The 20,929-nt window shown below is 47.5% G+C and overlaps 1 protein-coding gene across 1 annotated transcript in view; it reads left to right on the top strand.

Moving 5' to 3' along the window:
- The window catches only part of CEMIP (cell migration inducing hyaluronidase 1), an 857,787-nt gene that overhangs the window by 670,597 nt on the left and 166,261 nt on the right, over positions 1-20,929 (top strand). Inside the window, exon 14 of the mRNA XM_086957874.1 lies at positions 10,129-10,334. Coding sequence (XP_086814000.1) covers positions 10,129-10,334 — 206 coding nt within the window. The remainder of the gene's footprint in view (positions 1-10,128; positions 10,335-20,929) is intronic.

Below are 20,929 nucleotides of genomic sequence, written 5' to 3'. Positions count from 1 at the left end.
ATTTGTCTTCGTCTTGGGCCATTGTACGAGTTTCTTGCAACCATGGTCTCTCGGCTCAAGGGTGTTTTCTCTAATGTCTGTAATGACGGGTTCAGTTCCTTGTGCTGGATGAAACCCAGATTGATTATCTGCGAGTAAGTTACCATTCTCTATATGCATGGAGCTGGTAGAAAATCTCTGCTTCTATTATCTAGGCTAAGAAAGGCAAACTTGAAATTGGTCTGCTTGGTGTCATTTAGTTCAATATTTTGTTAGTGGCTGTACAGCTGTTTGATAGAACTTCCTTGGTAGTGGCCTGTTTGCAGAGCAGCAGTTATGATGGATGGAATAACCTCTGCTTTGGCTCCAGTGCATTTTTTTGACTAAGGATTCTGGACAAGTGTCATTAATGTCATTTTGCCAATCCAGCGACTATATCTGCAGCTGTAACACGTTTGAAAGGGAACCGACTTCTAATTAAACTAACCAGTTCACTGGCTAATGATCCTGGGTATTTATCAATGTCATTGTGCATAACCGGAAAGTGGTTTGCCATACTGTCACAAAAGTATTGAGTGGATTGCACACATTGCCATGTTCTGTTACTGTAACTTTTTTTATTTAAGTAAATTCATAAAAATCATCAACAAACAGATCTCATAAATTCATTGCACACCATATAAATAACGAAATGATATTAAAATACACATAATTTCAAGAATGTTATAGGAAAGCAGCATGCCATGGTGATAAAACATTCCTGCAATGAACATAGCTGATAACAAGCATTGGAAATGCAATAGGGCTCGCATTAGGAAAGTTTGAGCTATTGGTCTTATAAATGAATTTTTTTTTATTTATGTGTTATTTTTTAAACTAGCTAAATTATTAGCTTTGTCATTTACAATGCCAATAGTTATAACTTTCGCAAACACCTATAGCATTTGTAATGCAACATGTTTTGTATTTACGTGACTTAGATGTATTGATATTACAAATAACAATGGTTTTTAATTTTTTTAAATAATTAATACTTAAATAAGTTATTTAATTTGTAATGGCAATAGCTTAAACTTTTGTAAATAACTTTTGTCAAGATTATGTACAGTGTTTTATATTGTGAGGAAAATCCAAGAACAGAAGTGAAATATTAACATCTTTTTGTGATTTGTAATAAAGCATGAAAGCTTGAAAACAGCTTGAAACATTGAAAGAACACATTTGAACCAGTGATGCTGTGGTTGGGCTGAGTGATGCTGTGGTTGGGCTGAGTGATGCTGTGGTCGGGCTGAGTGATGCTGTGGTTGCGCTGAGTGATGCTGTGGTTGCGCTGTGTGGTGGGTGCATTGGTGGAGCTGGGTGCATCGGTGGAGCTGTGTGGTGGGTCGTTTGGTGGAGCTGTGTGGTGGGTGCCTCGGTGGAGCTTTGTGGTGGGTGCTTCGGTAGAGCTGTGTGGTGGGTGCATCGGTTCAGCTGTGTGGTGGGTGCCTTGGTGGAGCTGTATGGTGGCTGCATCGGTGGAGATGTGTGGTGGGTGCATCGGTGGAGCTGTGTGGTGGCTGCATCGGTGGAGCTGTGTGGTGGCTGCATCGGTGGAGCTGTGTGGTGGCCGCATCGGTGGAGCTGTGTGGTGGCCGCATCGGTGGAGCTGTGTAGTGGGTGCATCGGTGGAGCTGTGTGGTGGGTGCATTGGTGCAGCTGGGTGCATCGGTGGAGCTGTGTGGTGGGTCGTTTGGTGGAGCTGTGTGGTGGGTGCCTCTGTGGAGCTTTGTGGTGGGTGCTTCGGTAGAGCTGTGTGGTGGGTGCATCGGTTCAGCTGTGTGGTGGGTGCCTTGGTGGAGCTGTATGGTGGCTGCATCGGTGGAGATGTGTGGTGGGTGCATCGGTGGAGCTGTGTGGTGGCTGCATCGGTGGAGCTGTGTGGTGGCTGCATCGGTGGAGCTGTGTGGTGGCCGCATCGGTGGAGCTGTGTGGTGGCCGCATCGGTGGAGCTGTGTAGTGGGTGCATCGGTGGAGCTGTGTGGTGGGTGCATTGGTGGAGCTGGGTGCATCGGTGGAGCTGTGTGGTGGGTGCATCTGTGGAGCTGTGTGGTGGGTGCATCTGTGGAGCTGTGTGGTGGGTGCATCTGTGGAGCTGTGTGGTGGTTGCCTCGGCAGAGGTGTGTGGTGGGTGCATTGGTGGAGCTGGGTGCATCGGTTGAGCTGTGTGGTGGGTGCATCGGTGGAGCTGTGTAGTGGGTGCATAGGTGGAGCTGTGTAGGTGGAGCTGTGTGGTGGGTGCATCTGTAGAGCTGTGTAGGGGTGCCTCGGTGGAGCTGTGTGGTGGCTGCATCTGTGGCTGCATCGGTGGAGCTGTGTGGTGGGTGCATCAGTGGAGCTCTGTGGTGGGTGCCTTGGTGGAGCTGTATGGTGGCTGCATCGGTGGAGATGTGTGGTGGCTGCATCGGTGGAGATGTGTGGTGGCAGCATCGGTGGAGCTGTGTGGTGGCTGCATCGGTGGAGCTGTGTGGTGGCTGCATCGGTGGAGCTTTGTGGTGGGTGCATCGGTGGAGCTGTGTAGTGGGTGCATCGGTGGAGCTGTGTGGTGGGTGCATTGGTGGAGCTGGGTGCATCGGTGGAGCTGTGTGGTGGGTGCATCTGTGGAGCTGTGTGGTGGGTGCATCTGTGGAGCTGTGTGGTGGGTGCATCTGTGGAGCTGTGTGGTGGGTGCATCTGTGGAGCTGTGTGGTGGGTGCCTCGGCAGAGCTGTGTGGTGGGTGCATTGGTGGAGCTGGGTGCATCGGTGGAGCTGTGTGGTGGGTGCATCGGTGGAGCTGTGTGGTGGGTGCATCGGTGGAGCTGTGTAGTGGGTGCATCGGTGGAGCTGTGTGGTGGGTGCATCTGTGGAGCTGTGTGATGGGTGCATCAGTGGAGCTGTGTGGTGGGTGCATCAGTGGAGCTGTGTGGTGGGTGCATTGGTGGAGCTGTGTGGTGGGTGCATCGGTGGAGCTGTGTGGTGGGTGCATCGGTGTAGCTGTGTGGTGGGTGCATCAATGGAGCTGTGTGGTGGGTGCATCAGTGGAGCTGTGTAGGTGGAGCTGTGTGGTGGGTGCATCAGTGGAGCTGTGTGGTGGGTGCATTGGTGGAGCTGGCTGCATCGGTGGAGCTGTGTGGTGGCTGCATCGGTGGAGCTGTGTGGTGGGTGCCTCGGTGGAGCTGTGTGGTGGGTGCCTCGGTGGAGCTGTATGGTGGGTGCCTCAGTGGAGCTGTATGGTGGGTGCATCTGTGGAGCTGTGTGGTGGGTGCATCGGTGGAGCTGTGTGGTGGGTGCATCAGTGTAGCTGTGTGGTGGGTGCATCAATGGAGCTGTGTGGTGGGTGCATCAATGGAGGTGTGTGGTGGGTGCATCAGTGGAGCTGTGTAGGTGGAGCTGTGTGGTGGGTGCATCGGTGGAGCTGTATGGTGGGTGCATTGGTGGAGCTGGGTGTATCGGTGGAGTTGTGTGGTGGCTGCATCGGTGGAGCTGTGTGGTGGCTGCATCGGTGGAGCTGTGTGGTGGCTGCATCGGTGGAGCTGTGTGGTGGGTGCATCGGTGGAGCTGTGTGGTGGGTGCATCGGTGGAGCTGTGTGGTGGGTCGTTTGGTGGAGCTGCATCGGTGGAGCTGTATGGTGGCTGCATCGGTGGAGATGTGTGGTGGGTGCATCGGTGGAGATGTGTGGTGGCAGCATCCGTGGAGATGTGTGGTGGCAGCATCCGTGGAGCTGTGTGGTGGCTGCATCGGTGGAGCTGTGTGGTGGCTGCATCGGTGGAGCTGTGTGGTGGCTGCATCGGTGGAGCTGTGTGGTGACTGCATCGGTGGAGCTGTGTGGTGGCTGCTTCGGTGGAGCTGTGTGGTGGCTGCATCGGTGGAGCTGTGTGGTGGCTGCATCGGTGGAGCTGTGTGGTGGCTGCATCGGTGGAGCTGTGTGGTGGCTGCATCGGTGGAGCTGTGTGGTGGCTGCATCGCTGGAGCTGTGTGGTGGGTCGTTCGGTGGAGCTGTGTGGTGGGTCGTTCGGTGGAGCTGTGTGGTGGGTCGTTCGGTGGAGCTGTGTGGTGGGTCGTTCGGTGGAGCTGTGTGGTGGGTCGCTCGGTGGAGCTGTGTGGTGGGTCGTTCGGTGGAGCTGTGTGGTGGGTGCATCGGTGGAGCTGTGTGGTGGGTGCATCGGTGGACCTGTGTGGTGGGTGCATCGGTGGAGCTGTGTAGGTGGGTGCATCGGTGGAGCTGTGTGGTGGATGCATCGGTGGAGCTGTGTAGGTGGAGCTGTGTAGGTGGAGCTGTGTGGTGGGTGCATCGGTGGAGCTGTGTGGTGGGTGCATTGGTGGTGGTGGTGGGTGCATCGGGGGAGCTGTGTCGGTGGAGCTGTGTGGTGGCTGCATGTGTGGAGCTGTGTGGTGGGTGCATCAATGGAGCTGTGTGGTGGGTGCATCGGTGGAGCTGTGCAGGTGGTGCTGTGTGGTGGGTGCATCGGTGGAGCTGTGTGGTGGGTGCATCGGTGGAGCTGGGTGCATCGGTGGAGCTGGGTGCATCGGTGGAGCTATGTCGGTGGAGCTGTGTGGTGGCTGCATCGGTGGAGCTGTGTGGTGGGTGCATCGGTGGAGCTGTGTGGTGGGTGCATCGGTGGAGCTGTGTGGTGGGTGCCTCGGTGGAGCTGTGTGGTGGGTGCCTCGGTGGAGCTGTGTGGTGGGTGCATCGGTGGAGCTGTGTGGTGGGTGCATCGGTGGAGCTGTGTAGGTGGAGCTGTGTGGTGGGTGCATCGGTGGAGCTGTGTGGTGGGTGCATTGGTGGAGCTGGGTGCATCGGTGGAGCTGTGTAGGTGGAGCTGTGTGGTGGGTGCATCGGTGGAGCTGTGTGGTGGGTGCATCGGTGGAGCTGTGTGGTGGGTGCATCGGTGGAGCTGGGTGCATTGGTGGAGCTATGTCGGTGGAGCTGTGTGGTGGCTGTATCGGTGGAGCTGTGTGGTGGGTGCATCGGTGGAGCTGTGTGGTGGGTGCATCAGTGTAGCTGTGTGGTGGGTGCCTCGGTGGAGCTGTGTGGTGGGTGCCTCGGTGGAGCTGTGTGGTGGGTGCCTCGGTGGAGCTGTGTGGTGGGTGCCTCGGTGGAGCTGTGTGGTGGGTGCATCGGTGGAGCTGTGTAGGTGGAGCTGTGTGGTGGGTGCATCGGTGGAGCTGTGTGGTGGGTGCATTGGTGGAGCTGGGTGCATCGGTGGAGCTGTGTGGTGGCTGCATCTGTGGAGCTGTGTGGTGGGTGCATCGGTGGAGCTGTGTGGTTGGTGCATCGGTGGAGCTGTGTGGTGGGTGCATCGGTGGAGCTGTGTGGTGGGTGCATCGGTGGAGTTGTGTGGTGGGTGCATCGGTGGAGCTGTGTGGTGGGTGCATCGGTGGAGCTGTGTAGGTGGAGCTGTGTGGTGGGTGCATCGGTGGAGCTGTGTGGTGGGTGCATTGGTGGGTGCATCGGGGAGCTGTGTCGGTGGAGCTGTGTGGTGGCTGCATGTGTGGAGCTGTGTGGTTGGTGCATCGGTGGAGCTGTGTGGTGGCTGCATCGGTGGAGCTGTGTGGTGGGTGCATCGGTGGAGCTGTGTGGTGGGTGCATCAGTGTAGCTGTGTGGTGGGTGCATCAGTGTAGCTGTGTGGTGGGTGCCTCGTTGGAGCTGTGTGGTGGGTGCCTCGGTGGAGCTGTGTGGTGGGTGCCTCGGTGGAGCTGTGTGGTGGGTGCATCGGTGGAGCTGTGTAGGTGGAGCTGTGTGGTGGGTGCATCGGTGGAGCTGTGTGGTGGGTGCATTGGTGGAGCTGTGTGGTGGGTGCATCGGTGGAGCTGTGTGGTGGGTGCATCGGTGGAGTTGTGTGGTGGGTGCATCGGTGGAGCTGTGTGGTGGGTGCATCGGTGGAGCTGTGTAGGTGGAGCTGTGTGGTGGGTGCATCGGTGGAGCTGTGTGGTGGGTGCATTGGTGGAGCTGTGTGGTTGGTGCATTGGTGGAGCTGTGCGGTTGGTGCATCGGTGGAGCTGTGTGCTGGGTGCATCGGTGGAGCTGTGTAGGTGGAGCTGTGTGGTGGGTGCATCTGTAGCGCTGTGTGGGGGTGCCTCGGTGGAGCTGTGTGGTGGGTGCATAGGTGGAGCTGTGTGGTGGGTGCATCAGTGGAGCTGTGTGGTAGGTGCCTCGGTGGAGCTGTGTATGTGGGTGCCTCGGTGGAGCTTGTTTATTTTTTGCAGTGGGGGGGGGATCATTTAGAAAATGCATGCTACAGCAAAAAACGGAAAATTCTGAAAAGAGTGGTTGTATAGTTTTCTAACCGTTCTAGTGTGCTGGACACAAGGGAGTGGCAGACTTCAAGCTGTAGCGAAAGCAATAAAAGAAAATCCACAAAGCGGGGATAGGGTGTGGTACTACAGGCTGTTGCTAGGTGTTTCTCTAGACCTGTATTAGCCACATAAGGTACTGCACCCTGCAATCCTGAAGAATCCAATCAAAAGAATGCTGATGAGTGTAAAAAAAATTGTGATCCTCCTCAAATGCGAAATAATGTAACTTATCCGTGCATTAGCTCACTGGAGGCTGGAGTTCAGCGTTTTGATCTGCTTTCTGCCACACATGGGCCACGCATTATGAAAACGGAATTCTTATAGTTTGATGAGGATTGTGTCGGGAAAAAATTGCTTACCGCAGTGGTTCCTGCCAAGCAAAAACAAAACAGGCTCTCCATTTATGCTCCCTTTTCTAGGGCTGCACGTTTAGGCATTAGTTCTTTTCTTCTGCTGTTGCAGTCTCTTGGCACTAAAGTAATATGGACGGGGTGTTCTACTGTGCCTGACACAAGGGAGTCTCGGACTCCCAGTACTAGCATAAGCAAAAATAGAAAATACACAAAGCAGGGAAAGGGTGCAGTATCACAGGTTGTTACTAGGTGTCCCTCTGGAGTTTTAAAGGTACCTCTATTAGCCACATAAGTGCACCCTGCAATCCTGAAGAATCCAATAAGAAGCACACCGATGATTAAAATGTCACGCAGTATAAAACAAAATATTGATACTGTATGGTGAGCATCATGTCAGGAAAAGAGAAACGCTTAAATCAGTGGTTCCCGGCAAGAGTTAATGATAGCCCAGGAAGATGCTGGCAAGCAAAGTCTTCCAATACGTCTCTCTTGATGCTGACAAGCTACCCGACTTTACTAACTGTATGCTCGAATAGGAGAGAAAGGCCCTCCCCCCCCCGTGGCTGAGCAGCCATCACACAGAGCTTTTATTGCGGTGCAGCGAGGAGCGGGAGCAGACCCCTCGGTTGTATTATAGTGTCCCGAAAACAATGTACCAGCCTGCACTGAGCAACACTGTGTGCGGGGACAGGTAGTGCACCTCATTGGTCGTATAGTGCCCCTGGGAACCTTCTGCGAGCCTTGAGCACTTCCTGTATAGAAGCGTTGCTGATATTTTTGGAAGCCTTGATTCACTATTCACTGTGATCGATTTATTTGTGATACAAATATGTTTAGTGTCCGTGCATGTGGATTTCAGCCGCACTCGTTATGTGAAGTAACAGGTCTAACAGGCGTGATGTAAAGTACGGCTGGCCGGCCGGCAGTGAATAATTAGAGAAGCTGTGGGAGGGGGGCGGGCTGCCTTTGATGTGGTAATGCGAGGCAGGCAGGCAGGCGGCTGGTGGCATTGTGCACGCGCTTTTTAGGGCTTGCGCTTGCGCAATGACCTAAAAAGCACATGCACTTCAAGAAATCGCCAGTGGATTCGCCAGTGGTCGTTAAACACTGGATAAGCCACATTAGAGCTTCGCCAGCGATGCGCAGAAGCGCATCAGCAGGCGAGCCCTAAAAATAAACTGACAAAATAAAAGGAGTTTCTAAAGGTTTAAAATACGAACAAGGTTGGCCTGCATTTTGTAAATCCCAAAGGGTGCAAAGGTGTATTCAAGATTTCACATGAGGATCTCTGTAAAAATCACAAAAGAAATGCAAAACATTTTGTATGGAAAAGTCCTTACAAGGGCAAGGATTAGCACCATCAGAGTTGCGCCAGCCCTTATGGAAACATGACCCCAATGTAAATCTGGACAACTGCTGTCTACCATAATTGAAAGTAACATCCTTTAGATAAGGCTCCATACCTGGAATCGTCTTGAGCAAAATGACATTCCTGACAAGAGCTTTCCTAAATTCCTTGTGGTTCCTAGTTGTAGTAGACAGATGGGCATATTCTTTCGTGTGCTAAGATGTCTCTGTGCAGGTAATGTTGCTGGTAATGTTGCCCAAATCCTCCCTTAATTTTTTTAATAAGGTAAGCCAGTAAGAGATTTATTCATCCTTAAACAAGCGGAAATTTTATCACTCTTACAATCCTGCAGCCGGATTAGAGCCTACTGAGAGCCATAACAGAAGTGGAGCCGGTCTAATCTTATCTTCCAGATAGCTCATACCACGTTGCTCTTTACAAGCATAATCGGATGTGCTGGGGGATAGCCCAGAAATCTCTTGCAAAAGAGGTTTTATTTTACTTGCAAGGAGGTGGTATAACCCTGCTGCATACAACACATTAGACAGGCATCTTCTTAGGTAGCTCTCCGTCATACATTTAGTAGGTTTACTGCCTAATTTGAAGGCAAACTAAATATTAACCCCACAGACTGTGCAAACAGAAGTATGTGTCCTTGTAGTAAAGGAGGTCACATTAAAGACCACACCTAAACCGTTAGAATCACTTACCTTACCCAATTTTATACAGTAATAAAAAAAAATCAGGCAGGTGTTTTTCTAGTCCCAAAAGACTTAAAATTCGATTTTGATAAATTAGTTATTTCGAGCTCACAGTAAGTGGTTTTATTTATATATTGATCAGATATTACTTATGCCATCGTCTGTCGACTTCCACCACCCTGCTCCTGTCCCCCGCCCCATCGCCCCACCACTCTTACCTGTGAGAGCCACTAAAGTAGGGGCATTTGTTATATTAGGGTAATTACATACAAGACTAAATCTCAGTATTACATGATGACCCAATTTTTACACTTAAAAAAATGAGAGATGTCTCAAATTAGCAAGTAAATAACCTCCGATTTGTGTGCATTTATTATACGATTCAATTAATAGAGTTTTGTGCCTGACTAATTTCCTTTTTGTAATATATCTCACCTTCCTTAAAGCCACCTTTAACTGCAGGTCATTACATTTCCTTCAGTTCTTGATTTTTTCCATAACACAATCTTAGCATTATTTGCTCTAAGGCCAACCAGTTCTATGACGCTCTAATTTTCTCGTGTTTTCCTATTTTTAAGAGGGTTTGTAGTTGTTAATCTATAGTTCGCAACTTCCTGACATCAGTGAGCAGCAGTTTAAGATGTTTGGTAAAAATGTGGCCTTCTAGAGGTCTGTTAATCCAGTGCATTATCCCATGGAGTGTAAGGTGTCTGGAGAGCAGTTTATAGGGAGACCTCTCGCCCAAAAGGAGACGCAGCAAATTCTGGCCATTTACCCGCGTACTGCTGGGCTCATACTCATGCACTTAAGGGTGGTAGGTAAATTTTAAAAAAAAACACTCCGCTCATATATATTTTTTCGTTTAATGTTTTAATACAGACCTTGCTTGAACAGTTTAATAATTGTATAGTACCTTAAGCAATAGGTGCTACTGTTACCACCACAATGGTACTCACATTTATCTCCAAAGGATGCACAGCTCAACTGAGATATCCCTCTTGTATTGTAAGGTGTGGCATACAGGTTTCACACACATCTCCGCAACAAACATCTTAAATTTGCATAGCTTTCTACATAAAACTAACTTCTAAAACTCATACGGTCCTCATAGCTCGTTAAGGTCACTTAAAGTGAAAAGATACATGCCCTTATCTTGGCAAAGTGCAAGTTGTTCTTTACATGATGATAGGCCAGATGCTGCCTGTTCTGTTTTGTCAGTCCACTGTCAGGCCCCATGCCCAATTGTCTAGGCTTCCCATGTCCTGACAGAGTGCGTTCTCTCTGACTGTGCTGTTCATGTACTGACAGCCTGCCTCCATCTTGCTCTCATATACCCCTCAAGTGTTCATGCAGTGCTGTACATGCCATCTGTTCTGTGTTGCCCATTTGCTGACAGGAGCCTACCCTGTGTTCTGTGTTGTTCCTGCAGGTGAAGGATGTCGTCGGCTATGACACCTTAGGACATTGTTTCTTCACGGAGGATGGCCCCGAGGAGCGCAACACGTTCGATCACTGCCTTGGACTTCTGATCAAAGCGGGGACTCTGCTGCCATCTGACCGAGACAGTAAGATGTGCAGGACCATTACCGAGGACTCTTATCCTGGATACATCCCCAAACCCAGACAGGACTGCAGGTAAGAACTACCTGTGGGGACAGTCTCCCTCTTTTAGTAAGGCAGCAATTGCTATCTGTTCAATACAAGCACCCTCACCGCTCATGGAAGGTTATTGCGGAGTTCCTTTTTTAGATAGACCGGGATATTATGGTTGCTGTCTCTTCCTTTACACGAGCCAGCTTTGTTACTGAATCCACTGTGGGCAACAAGGAAAATGAAAACAGAAAAATAATTGGATATTAGTGAGTGATCTCAATAAGGGTACAGTCCAAACCTCAGGCTGGGCTGCAAGACAGGATTGAGCAAGAATAAACATAACGAGGACCAGCGTCAAAAAAAGCAAAGAAACAGAATAAACAGTTCTTAGGGACGGATACTCAAAGTGAGGAGAAACCGTGGACCCATTTATCAAAGTCATTTGTGCACTTGTGCACGCCAGTTGAAATCAGTGCAGACGTGACATGTATTAAAAGCGTTTAATCACATTTTATTTTTACAAATCCCGAATTTACACTTGTAATGAGATTTATTCATGTGCAACGTTACACCAATATGGTGCCGTTTTATGCATATGGGAATATACTTGTAAAAAGTGGGCATTTCAGAGTGGCGATGCAGAGGAAATTGGGAAATACACAGACTTATGAAATTGTCAATATTCATGATTTTTTGAAGTCACATTCCCACCCTAGGTACAGTTGTAGATTTACTCCTCTGAGGGGGAATACATCTTTTCAAAGAGTAGTAAATCGGTGGTTAAAAAAACCAATATTGTTGGGGTTTGGCTCCTGGATGGGGAAAATATTTTCTCAATGAGAAGGGACTGTAAAGTTTAAAGGTGCAGTTGCATTTGTGTGTTATATTTAGGAATGTGAATGTACACAGCATACACGAGTAGAAATAGTAATCTGTAGGTAATATAGAATTGACTAAAGAAATGCACAACTACTCCTGTGTATCTGTAACTTCTCTCGTTGGGGATTTCCATGAAATTATCATAAGCACTGAATAGTACCACCCATGTGCGGGGACCCTGAAGCACTTTTTCAATATATATCTTAAGTGTAGATGTTCGACTTCACTCAGGGAAGCCTGCAGAGTCACTTAAGAAATACAAGATTATGCATCCTATAGGACTTGGCTACAATGGCAATTCTTCATCATGTACTTAAAGAAGGGGGCCAGGAAAATTATATATATTTGTATAATTTCATGATGTTTTAATACAACAGCAAACATCTCTTTCACAAACCCTTTTTTGATAGGGCATAGAGATGGCGAGCAGGACAGTGTAGCCCCATAAGCTGTCATTATATGAGTTAAAAATAGAGGGTGTGCCTTTAAGAACCCAGGGATCACTAGTATCCCATCATGCTGAGCAGGTGGCAGTTGCTTCAGTTCTTTCTTCCGGCTCCTGCTGACAGAACACTGGAGCATTGAGCTCGGTCAATTTTTGGCTTTTTTCCTCAAAATTTTCAACTGACCTTTGTTGACAACCATTTCATACTACGTTTTTGGTCTCTCCTTAGCTTTTTCTGTTTTCTCCTGATAGAAAATAGAGATATTTTAACAGAAAGATGCCATAACTTTGTGACAAACGCCAAGCATGTGGGAGAAAAAAAGCCAAGGCTGACCATCGTGATGTGTGTATTAACTACCTCCCCGAAAGTCATGTTCCTGAGTTTTGGTGTCACTGCAGGGACTTTTCAAAACACACCCTGAAGGACAGGGAGAAGATTCTCCTCCATGGTACTGAGGAGTAAAAAAGACAACAGACGCAGTCTGAAGGTGGGACCTCAGGGAGAGGAGAGAGTCAGACTTCTACCAGGGCTCTGTCACTGTGTTTGGAGGGCATGCCAGAAAGAAAAATGGCAATAAAACTCCATCGGTTCTTGTTGACATCAATAGGATCGACATCGAGAAGATGTATCACGCCGCCCTGTTTGTTGTCTATTCATGGTCCGATGTCGAGGAAGCGCCTCAGATCATTGTCGAGGCAAGGGGTGTCAATGTTGATAACAACACCGTCAGTGCGCAGATCCCGTTTGACATTGAGGAGCCCATCGACTATGAGGCCACCACGACACTTGCCGTCGAGATCCCGATCGACATTGTTTCGCCACTAAAGATCGACGTTGAGGTCCATGTCGATGACGCTCACCGTCAACAAGCAGGTCCACGTCTAGGCCGGTCGATGTTGAGAACCCTTTCAACATCCTCAAGACTACAGGAAGCAAGAAGGAAGAGGAGATATATCTTTCCTCTCCAGATTCAGAGTATTCAAGAACATACTCCCTTTCAAGGGTCACCCCATGTCCTCCCCTGCCAGCACCATCTTCTGCCTCCTCCAACAGCTCCTCCTCCACCACCTCCACCTCCACCACCACCACCTCCTCCACCAGCACCACCAGCACCAGTCGCTTCTACACCTAGCCCCAATTCTCGGTCCAGATCGCCAGCGTAATAGCTCAAAGCTCTCATCACCATCATCCAGGCGCTCCCACTGTCGTCAACATTCCTGACAGTCTCGGTCCAGAGACACCACATAGACATCTTCCACTTCTACAGGATGCTATTGTCAAATTCTTTCAGACTCCCCACCTCCATCCATATTACCGGTGGATGATATCACCACTTTTAAGAGTTTTTGGTGAAGGGAGCTACAAAACGTAACATTGCGATGTCCACTTCAACACCAATGACATCAGTAATCTTTGAAACCATTCAACATAGGTCAGCATCAAGATCTTTGCTGCCATGAGTACCAGGACTCTTAGAACTGGCTTTGGATCTCTTCTTGACATCAGCATCTGTTGAGCCTGCTACTGCCAGGCTTCAGAAAAAACACCACTCTCTGGAGCAAGAGCTTGTCTTTTTCTGTACTTACCCAATGTCAGACTCTGTTTTTGTAGTAGGAGCCAAGAAATACTATGCCACTACTCCCACTTCGACAGTGTCTCCTGATAAAGAGAGTCAGGAGTTAGACTTTGTGGGTCATAAAGTTTGCAGTACGGCAGCAACCACGATTAAAGCAGCTAGTGCAACCGCCCTTTTAGGCAGACATGGCAGGGCACTTTTGGAATCCATGGAGCAGTTTGTTGAACATCTCTCAAGAGAGAAAAGGGAAGACTTTACAGGAATCCTAAATAAAGGATTGGATTAATGGTTTCCAATCAAATCAATAGTGCTGCAGCTGACTCTGCCCTACGAGTGGCACATGAGTACTGCCACGGTGTTGCTCTCTGAAAGCACTCTTGCCTTTGCCTTCTATCCCTCAAGCCAGAATCACAGCAGATAATTATTAAATCTCCCATTTTCTGCTACTTCTCTTTTCTGAAGCCGCACAGCTGTTGGAATGGCATGAATGAAAGTGGAAATGGAGAATCTGAAGGCAGTTGGCTTAGAGAGACCCAGAAAGTAAAGAAAATCCTTCAGTTCCTACCAATGTCATTTCTATCTATTTGGAGAAGGTTCAAACCCCTTAGTGGTATCAATGACGCCAATAAGGTGGTGGACAGCAACAGCACCAACAACCTTACCAAACATACCAAAGGAAGAAGACTAGGGGTAGATCCACCCAGCAGCCTGCTCAAGGTAGCAAACAGCCATCTGGGTCAAACCCCTGAATTATTCCTTTCCCCTCTTCTGTTACCCACTCCGGTGTGGCAGAAGCATAGCTCATTATCTTTCAGAGTGGCAAAACATAACAAAAGATTCCTGGGTTCTGAATATTTTACAAAATGGATATTGTCTCACTGTCAATCTCTCCGAAATCGTCTAGCTCCCAACTCCCTCTGTTATGGTCAAATGTCAACATCCTCTTAAAAAAGCAGGCAGTGGAACCAATTTCTCACCAACAAGGGACAGGCATTTATTCCAGGCATTGTCTGCTGAAAAAGAAAGACAAGAACAAATTCAGACCCATACTCAATCTCAAAACAGCCAACTAGTGGATTCAGCAAGAAAAGTTCCAGATGCTGTCATTAATCCAAATGTATCCCCAATTACACCAGGGGTATTGAAAATAGACTTTTAAAATGTTCACTTTCATCTTCAAATTGCCAGAAAGCATTGAAAGTTCTTGAGGTTCGCGGTTGGGTAAGAACACTATCAGTACCAAGTACTTCCATTTGATCCAAGGCCATGGCAGTGGTGTCTGTTCATCTCAGGAAGCGCAAAATATTGGTCTACCCATACCTAGACAATTGGCATATCAAGGTGTCCTTGTCTCAGGAAGCTCAGCTTGCAGTCTCCTTCAAAGGTTAGGCTTTCATGTCAACCTCACAAAGTCAACGTCTGTCCCAGTTCAAACCTTACAATATCTGGGAGTCTCCATCAACACAATACAAGCAAGAGTGTGTCCTTCGGAGGAGGGACGCTCATCGATCCTTTAGAAGTGTCACTCTTTCATGAAAGCTTCCTGACCAACAGTGATACCAGTATCCTCTCTCCTCGGCTCGATGGCCAACAGCATCTTCCTCACACTGAATGCCCATCTCCACATCCGACCTCTGCAACAATGTCTAGAGGACCAGTGTGACTAACTCACAAGCACATGAGAAGACAGGATAGACCTATCCCATCATGCAAAGCTGTCCCTGAAATGGGGGTGCTCTCCAACAAACCTGCTTTGAGGGATGCCTTTTTATCAGGAGGTTCCTCCTTAAACAATAGTGAAGATGCCTAACTGCTGGGATGGGTAGCCCACATGATCACCTCAAAATCCAGGGCAAATCCAAGGCATTTCAATCTCCTATAGAGCTTTGTGCAGTCCATCTAGTGCTGAAAGAATTTCACACATCTTTCAGATCCCACACCTTCCTTGTTCAGATGGACAATACAACCACTATGTACTACCTCGACAGGCAGGGAGGGACAAGGTTCAGGCCCCTGTCACATGAGGCCCAAACAATCAGGAAATGGCTCATAGCCAGGGATTAAATGATCACCGCAACTCACCTTCAAGGTGTTAAAAATGCTCAGGCAGACTCTCTCAGCAGGCTTCTATAAGAAAACCATGAGTGGATCGTACACGACAACATGGTATAAAACATCTTTCAACTGGGGGTCACCCTAGCCTTTGACTTGTTTGCCACCGCTGAAAACAAAAAATGCTGAAGCTTCGCCTCAAGATAATTCCAACCAGGGACACTAGGGAATGCCCTATGGATCAGCTGGTCCAGCAGATTTCTTTACGCTTTTCTGCCGATTCCCCTGATTTCATCATCCTTCAGCAAGCTGTCCCACCTGAGAGCCAAGATGATCCTAATAGCTCCAGAGTGGCCACGTCAGTGATGGTTCATGGACCTCTTTCAACAGTCCATCCTCCACATTTCAAGCTGCAATGCACACCAGACCTGCAAACAAAGTTCGGATGCCCCAATCTCTCCTCTTTGAATTTGGTAGGATGGCTCCTAAGCTAGTGCAGTACGGACACTTGAATCTGCTGCAGGACTGTATGGTCATCCTCAGAGAGGCTAAGTTTGCATATGCCTTCTAGTGGAAGAGATTATGCATTTGGTGTTCCTCTAAGAGTGTGGATCCTATATCTTGCCAGGAAGATGTCCTTCATCGATACTTACTACAGCTGGCAAAATTTGGCTTGCAATTCTCTTCTATAAAGATTCAACTAGCAGCCCTTACTGCCTACAGAAAATGTCATTCACAAACCTCTTTTTTCAAAATCCCCGCCATCAAGGATTTTCTAGAAGGTCAGAAGTAGGTATTCCCTCCCATTAGGTATCTTTCACCTCCCTGAGAACTTAACAAAGAACTTTCTAATTTTATGCCGGATCCCTTTAAGCTTATTCACAAAGCCTCCCTACAAACTCTTTCTTGAAAGACAGCTTTCATTGTAGCAATAACATCAGCTTGCAGGGTTAGCGAGATCCAATCACTTCGTTCTCATGAACCATGTACAGTCTTCCCCTCTTGCAAAGTGGTAATGAAAACTCATCTGAACTCCCAAAGGTTATTTTAGAATTGCATGTTAATCAGACCATTTCATTACCTACATTCTTTCAGAACCCCTATACTCCAGCTGAAAGAACTCTATTCCCTGGATGTGAGGAGAGTTTCAAAATTCTGTCTCAATAAGGCACTTGCCTCTGCAGATCGAACCAATTGTTTATCAACTATTGTCTAGTCCATAAGGGTTTAGCCACTTCTGAGCAATCCACCTTGTGATTGATAGTTTCCTGCATCCTAGTATGCTATCAAAAAGCTAACAAGACACTATCAACTAAGCCCAAACTACACTTCACTAGAGGTAAAGTGGCTACAGCTGCATTATTGAGGAATATCCCTGTGCCTGATATTTGCAAAACAGCCACGTCGAGATCTCTCTTTACATTTACCAAGCATTACTACTTGGACTCTGATGCTAGAGCAGACTCTCAAGTAGGACAGGCCTCCCTCAGAAATCTATTTGTTTACATTTCTGCCTTAATATAACTCTCTGTCTTCTCCACTGCTTTAAGTAGGGATGGGTTTGCTACTCTATTCAGTGCTTATGACTATACATGGAAATCCCCTATGAGAGAATGGATGGTTTCCTACCTGTAACTCCAGTTCTCTCTTAGGGGAATTTCCATTATAGTCAAAAGCAACCTTCCCTCCTGCAATGGTGGAGCGGACAGAAGTAACCAGGGGATCTATGTTTCATCACGCATCACCTCGAAAAGGACTGAAACAACTGCCACCTGCTCAGCATGATGGGACATTGGTCGTCCTTGGGTTCTTAAAGCTACAGCCTCTATTTTTAACTCATATAATGAAAGCCTATTTGGCTACACTGTCCTACTCTCCTTCATATATATACTCTATCAAAAAAGGGTGTGTGAAAGAGATTTATACAACTTGTTAGAAGGTGGTTCTGACACTAGAGGCCACCCGGATGTTTCGCGTTTTGAGGACCTAAGTGTTATGTCAGTCTAACGATAGGGTTTTGAAGGGGATTTAGGGGAAATACTGGGCGCTCAGCTACGTGAGCTTAGGAAGTAGAACGTTTAGGAAGAAGGTGCTAGAGGGCGAAGGGAGAGCCCTATAACCCTTCTAAAGAGGTGTGCTTTGCCCATAATTATAGACTGTCCCTGTTGGAAAGTGGGTTATTGGTAGGGGAAAATTTAGGTCTGCCACTGGCAATAAGGCCACTAACACATGATAGGACTCAGCATAGGTCTTAGAAAAGTATTCCTTTGCTCAACCCTTGGTAACGTGGCTGCGAGCAGACAGGCTTAACTTCAAAGACAGGTATGTAAAACATTTTAAAACACCATTTCAGTAAATAATTAAGACACAACACAAAATAAAAATCCCACACCAATTTATAAAAATAGGTAATATTTTTATCTTTTAAATGACACCAAAACGAAAATAATCCACTGTAGGGAACCAGAGATATGAATTTTTAAAGATTAGTCACTTTCTAGTGCTTAGAAACCACCAGTGCCCCTTAAGTCATTTCGTTTTCTCTGTCAGGGACACACCTTTATAAATTGTTCTGAAGAATTCTCACCACTGTAGTGGGCCGCCTTCTTCAGCAAGCGGGGTCCAGTTAAAACACCTTCCTGGCGTTCTGCTTGCAGGTACCAAAGTATCCAACACACAATCCAAGGTTCTGGAATCTCCAAGAGGGTCCTTGAAAGTGTGAAACTTCAATTCCGCAATCCACTTGAAAAAAACCCTTACAAATCCATTGGTACTCCAGGCTTTGAATTATTTGTGGGGCTGTTCAGGTGAGTTCTGTTAACCTGTAGCTTGCAGGGAGTTTCCACTCTTGTGTCTTTTGGCAGCAAGGTAATCCACAGGGCTGTAGTTTCAGATGGTGCAGTCTTCACAGGTCAGGTCTTAGAGTTCCTTGCACACAGCAAAATCATCAGCAGGGCACTTCTTGCTTCATTCAGTTTCAAGCAGCAGATCTGGAGGGCTCTGCCCCTCTCAGATACTTATTCAAAATTCTCTGGGTCAAGCACAAGGTCACTGCTGACCAATGAGAGCCGGGCAACTCCTCATAGTTATGACCACATCCTGTGGAGTGTGGCATTAGTTTGTCCCAGAGTGCATCATCCTTCCAAATCCATAATGGCTGATTTTCCAGCAAGGAGGTAAGAGCTGGCTAAACACACACCCTGGGATATCTCATTTCCATGGACCATCCCCGTACCATCTGCAAATACCTTTCTTAAGCCTAGTCCTGACTCAGGGTCCCAACTGTCATAGTGGACTAAAACCCAGGCCTCCCCTCTTGCCTTTGAAGAGCATAGTTTACGACAACGCCTCCTGGCCTGGCATTCCTATAGAACAGATCACTGCCCTCCCAGCAGCCTGGCTAATCCACTTAACTCTGACCAATCAGGGCAGACCACTGAAAGGCTGAATTTGGACTTACAAACAAGAAAGTCTCATAACTTATTGTATGTACACTTTAGGAAAATGTCAACAATATAATATCGTTGGATTTACTACGACCATTCTGGGAAGTCTTTGAATGGTCCGGCTAGTCCTCTCCCATCAATATTTATTAATCAATCACTTCCTGCCATGTTAACCTATGGGCCATTGGGTTTGCAATGGGGAAAATAACTTGCGCCACTTTTGTAGCACCAGGGCTTATAAAACCATATTTTATAAGTATTTCCCTAATTTCTACCAGACCCCCAACCCCTGTGCAACTAGGGGAGACTTCAGGGGTTCTGAATCTGCAGAAATATTGCAGATCACCCTTACCCAATTCTTCCAACATCAAAGTCGAATTTGAGCACCTCTTTAAGACAATGTGGGATATTGAAATGTAAAATTTCATTTTACCCAGGCTTCTAAAACCTCATTTTATAAGGGCGCTCCTTTTAGATAACTGACCCCCCACCCCTGGGATACCTAGGGGTGACCCTGGGGGTCCCTAATATGCAAAAACATGGTAGGATTTTAATTTCTAAGGTCCCCTACCCCCAAAGTCGAGTTTGGGCACAATTTAAGGTTTAAAAGCTGTCCTGGCCACCAGTGCAGCTTTTAAACTGACCTCAGGCTTCAGCACTGCACACATGCTGGTGCTGAGAATCTGCTGGCCTCTACTTGCCATGCCCCAGGATACTGGAGACTTCTAGGTAATTTCAATCCCCTGCCCTATTACATACTAGGGGCTTAGGTGGTAGGTCATGCCAACTACGGGGTACCCCACCATACTATAGTGTACCCTAGTGTATGTTGGGTGTCTTAACTGTGTTCTAATGTGTTCCTTTTAGCTTGGCCCTGGCCCTGGTTAAACAGAGCCCAGGGTCAGTCAGTTACCACCAGTTCCATTCAGCAAAACGTTGGGGGTGCCCAGGGCACAGGATGACTTTGCAACAGTCCCCTGCACTCGAAAAAGTAGAGCAAAACGTGTGCGTAATAAGTTGCTAAATAATAACAGTCTCAATTGCTGGAGGAAAAAGGAGATAAAAAAGAAACAGTGTTGACTTGAAATGTCTTTGTTTAAAGCTTGAGAAGCCAGCCGACACGTGTTTCGTCGCAATGGAACACAATTTGTCGCGACTCTTCAGGGCTTTCCAAAAACGTTATCAGTCTGTTGGGGTCGCCTAGCCAGTGATAATTCCAACCCAGCTGGGCCCTTGACCAGAAGATCAGGTATCACAAGAAACAACTAGCACAGGTGTAATGTTCAAGAGTTAGCACTGTTTGTCTTTATTGTGAAAGTAAAATAAGGTAGATACGCCGATATATGGAAATCTTAGAGTAGTGACAATATAATCTAGTGTCTAGCCTGCAGTATACAATGTTTCAAAGCCAGTTCACAGAGTGGGTCCTCACCCGGAACCTACTGTTCTGGAAGAGCCCGCATCCCTTCAGACACGGGAATCAGCCCGACTACGGGCCCCGTTTTTGCCCATAGGAGTGGACCCGCTCTGTGAACTGTGGAGATGTTCTGCAATGTCACAAAGTCATTCCATCAGCTTATGTATGTTTGTTAAATTGGTGTATAGTACTGAGTAGTGTGTGTGTTTAATAAATGTACTCTTACTTTTATAAAGCAAAGTACAGACTGGACAATCAATTATTGAGTGTTATTTTTGCGCACCTGCAAATGGTGATTACTAGCCCACACCACCTCCCTTGAGTAAGCCTCAGACTGCTCTGCAACGCTACCCTCTGAGAGTCAGGTGCTGCCCCAGGGTGTTTGGTTACCAGTGAAGGACAAATGTGTCATGATATTTGTGCAGGCCTCAAAGATGCTGCCTCGTTTTCCAACACCACTGTATTAAAACAGCTTGACATTATACAGATATAGAATTTTCCTGGCCCTTTTTCATAGTATAAAATGAAGAATTGTGCCATTATAGCCTAGTCCTATAGGCTGCATAGTATTTTCTTTTTTAAGTGACTCTGCAGGCCTTCCTAAAGAAGGCAAACATCTACACTTAAGAAGATATATTGTGAAAAAGTGCTCTGGGGTCTACGCTCAGGGGCGGACTATTCAGTGCTTAAGACTATAATGGAAATTACCCTACAATAGAACAGGAGTTACAGGTGATAAACTAGTCCTTCTGCTGATTTACACGACCTGAAAATTCTTTGTGAACTCCATAGTAGTTGAAATGTACACTAACATCTAGGAG

This window comes from Lissotriton vulgaris, chromosome 2_1 (assembly GCF_964263255.1).
Source record: "Lissotriton vulgaris chromosome 2_1, aLisVul1.2, whole genome shotgun sequence".
Lineage (NCBI taxonomy): Eukaryota > Metazoa > Chordata > Amphibia > Caudata > Salamandridae > Lissotriton > Lissotriton vulgaris.
This window is presented reverse-complemented; position numbering and strand designations above follow the sequence as displayed.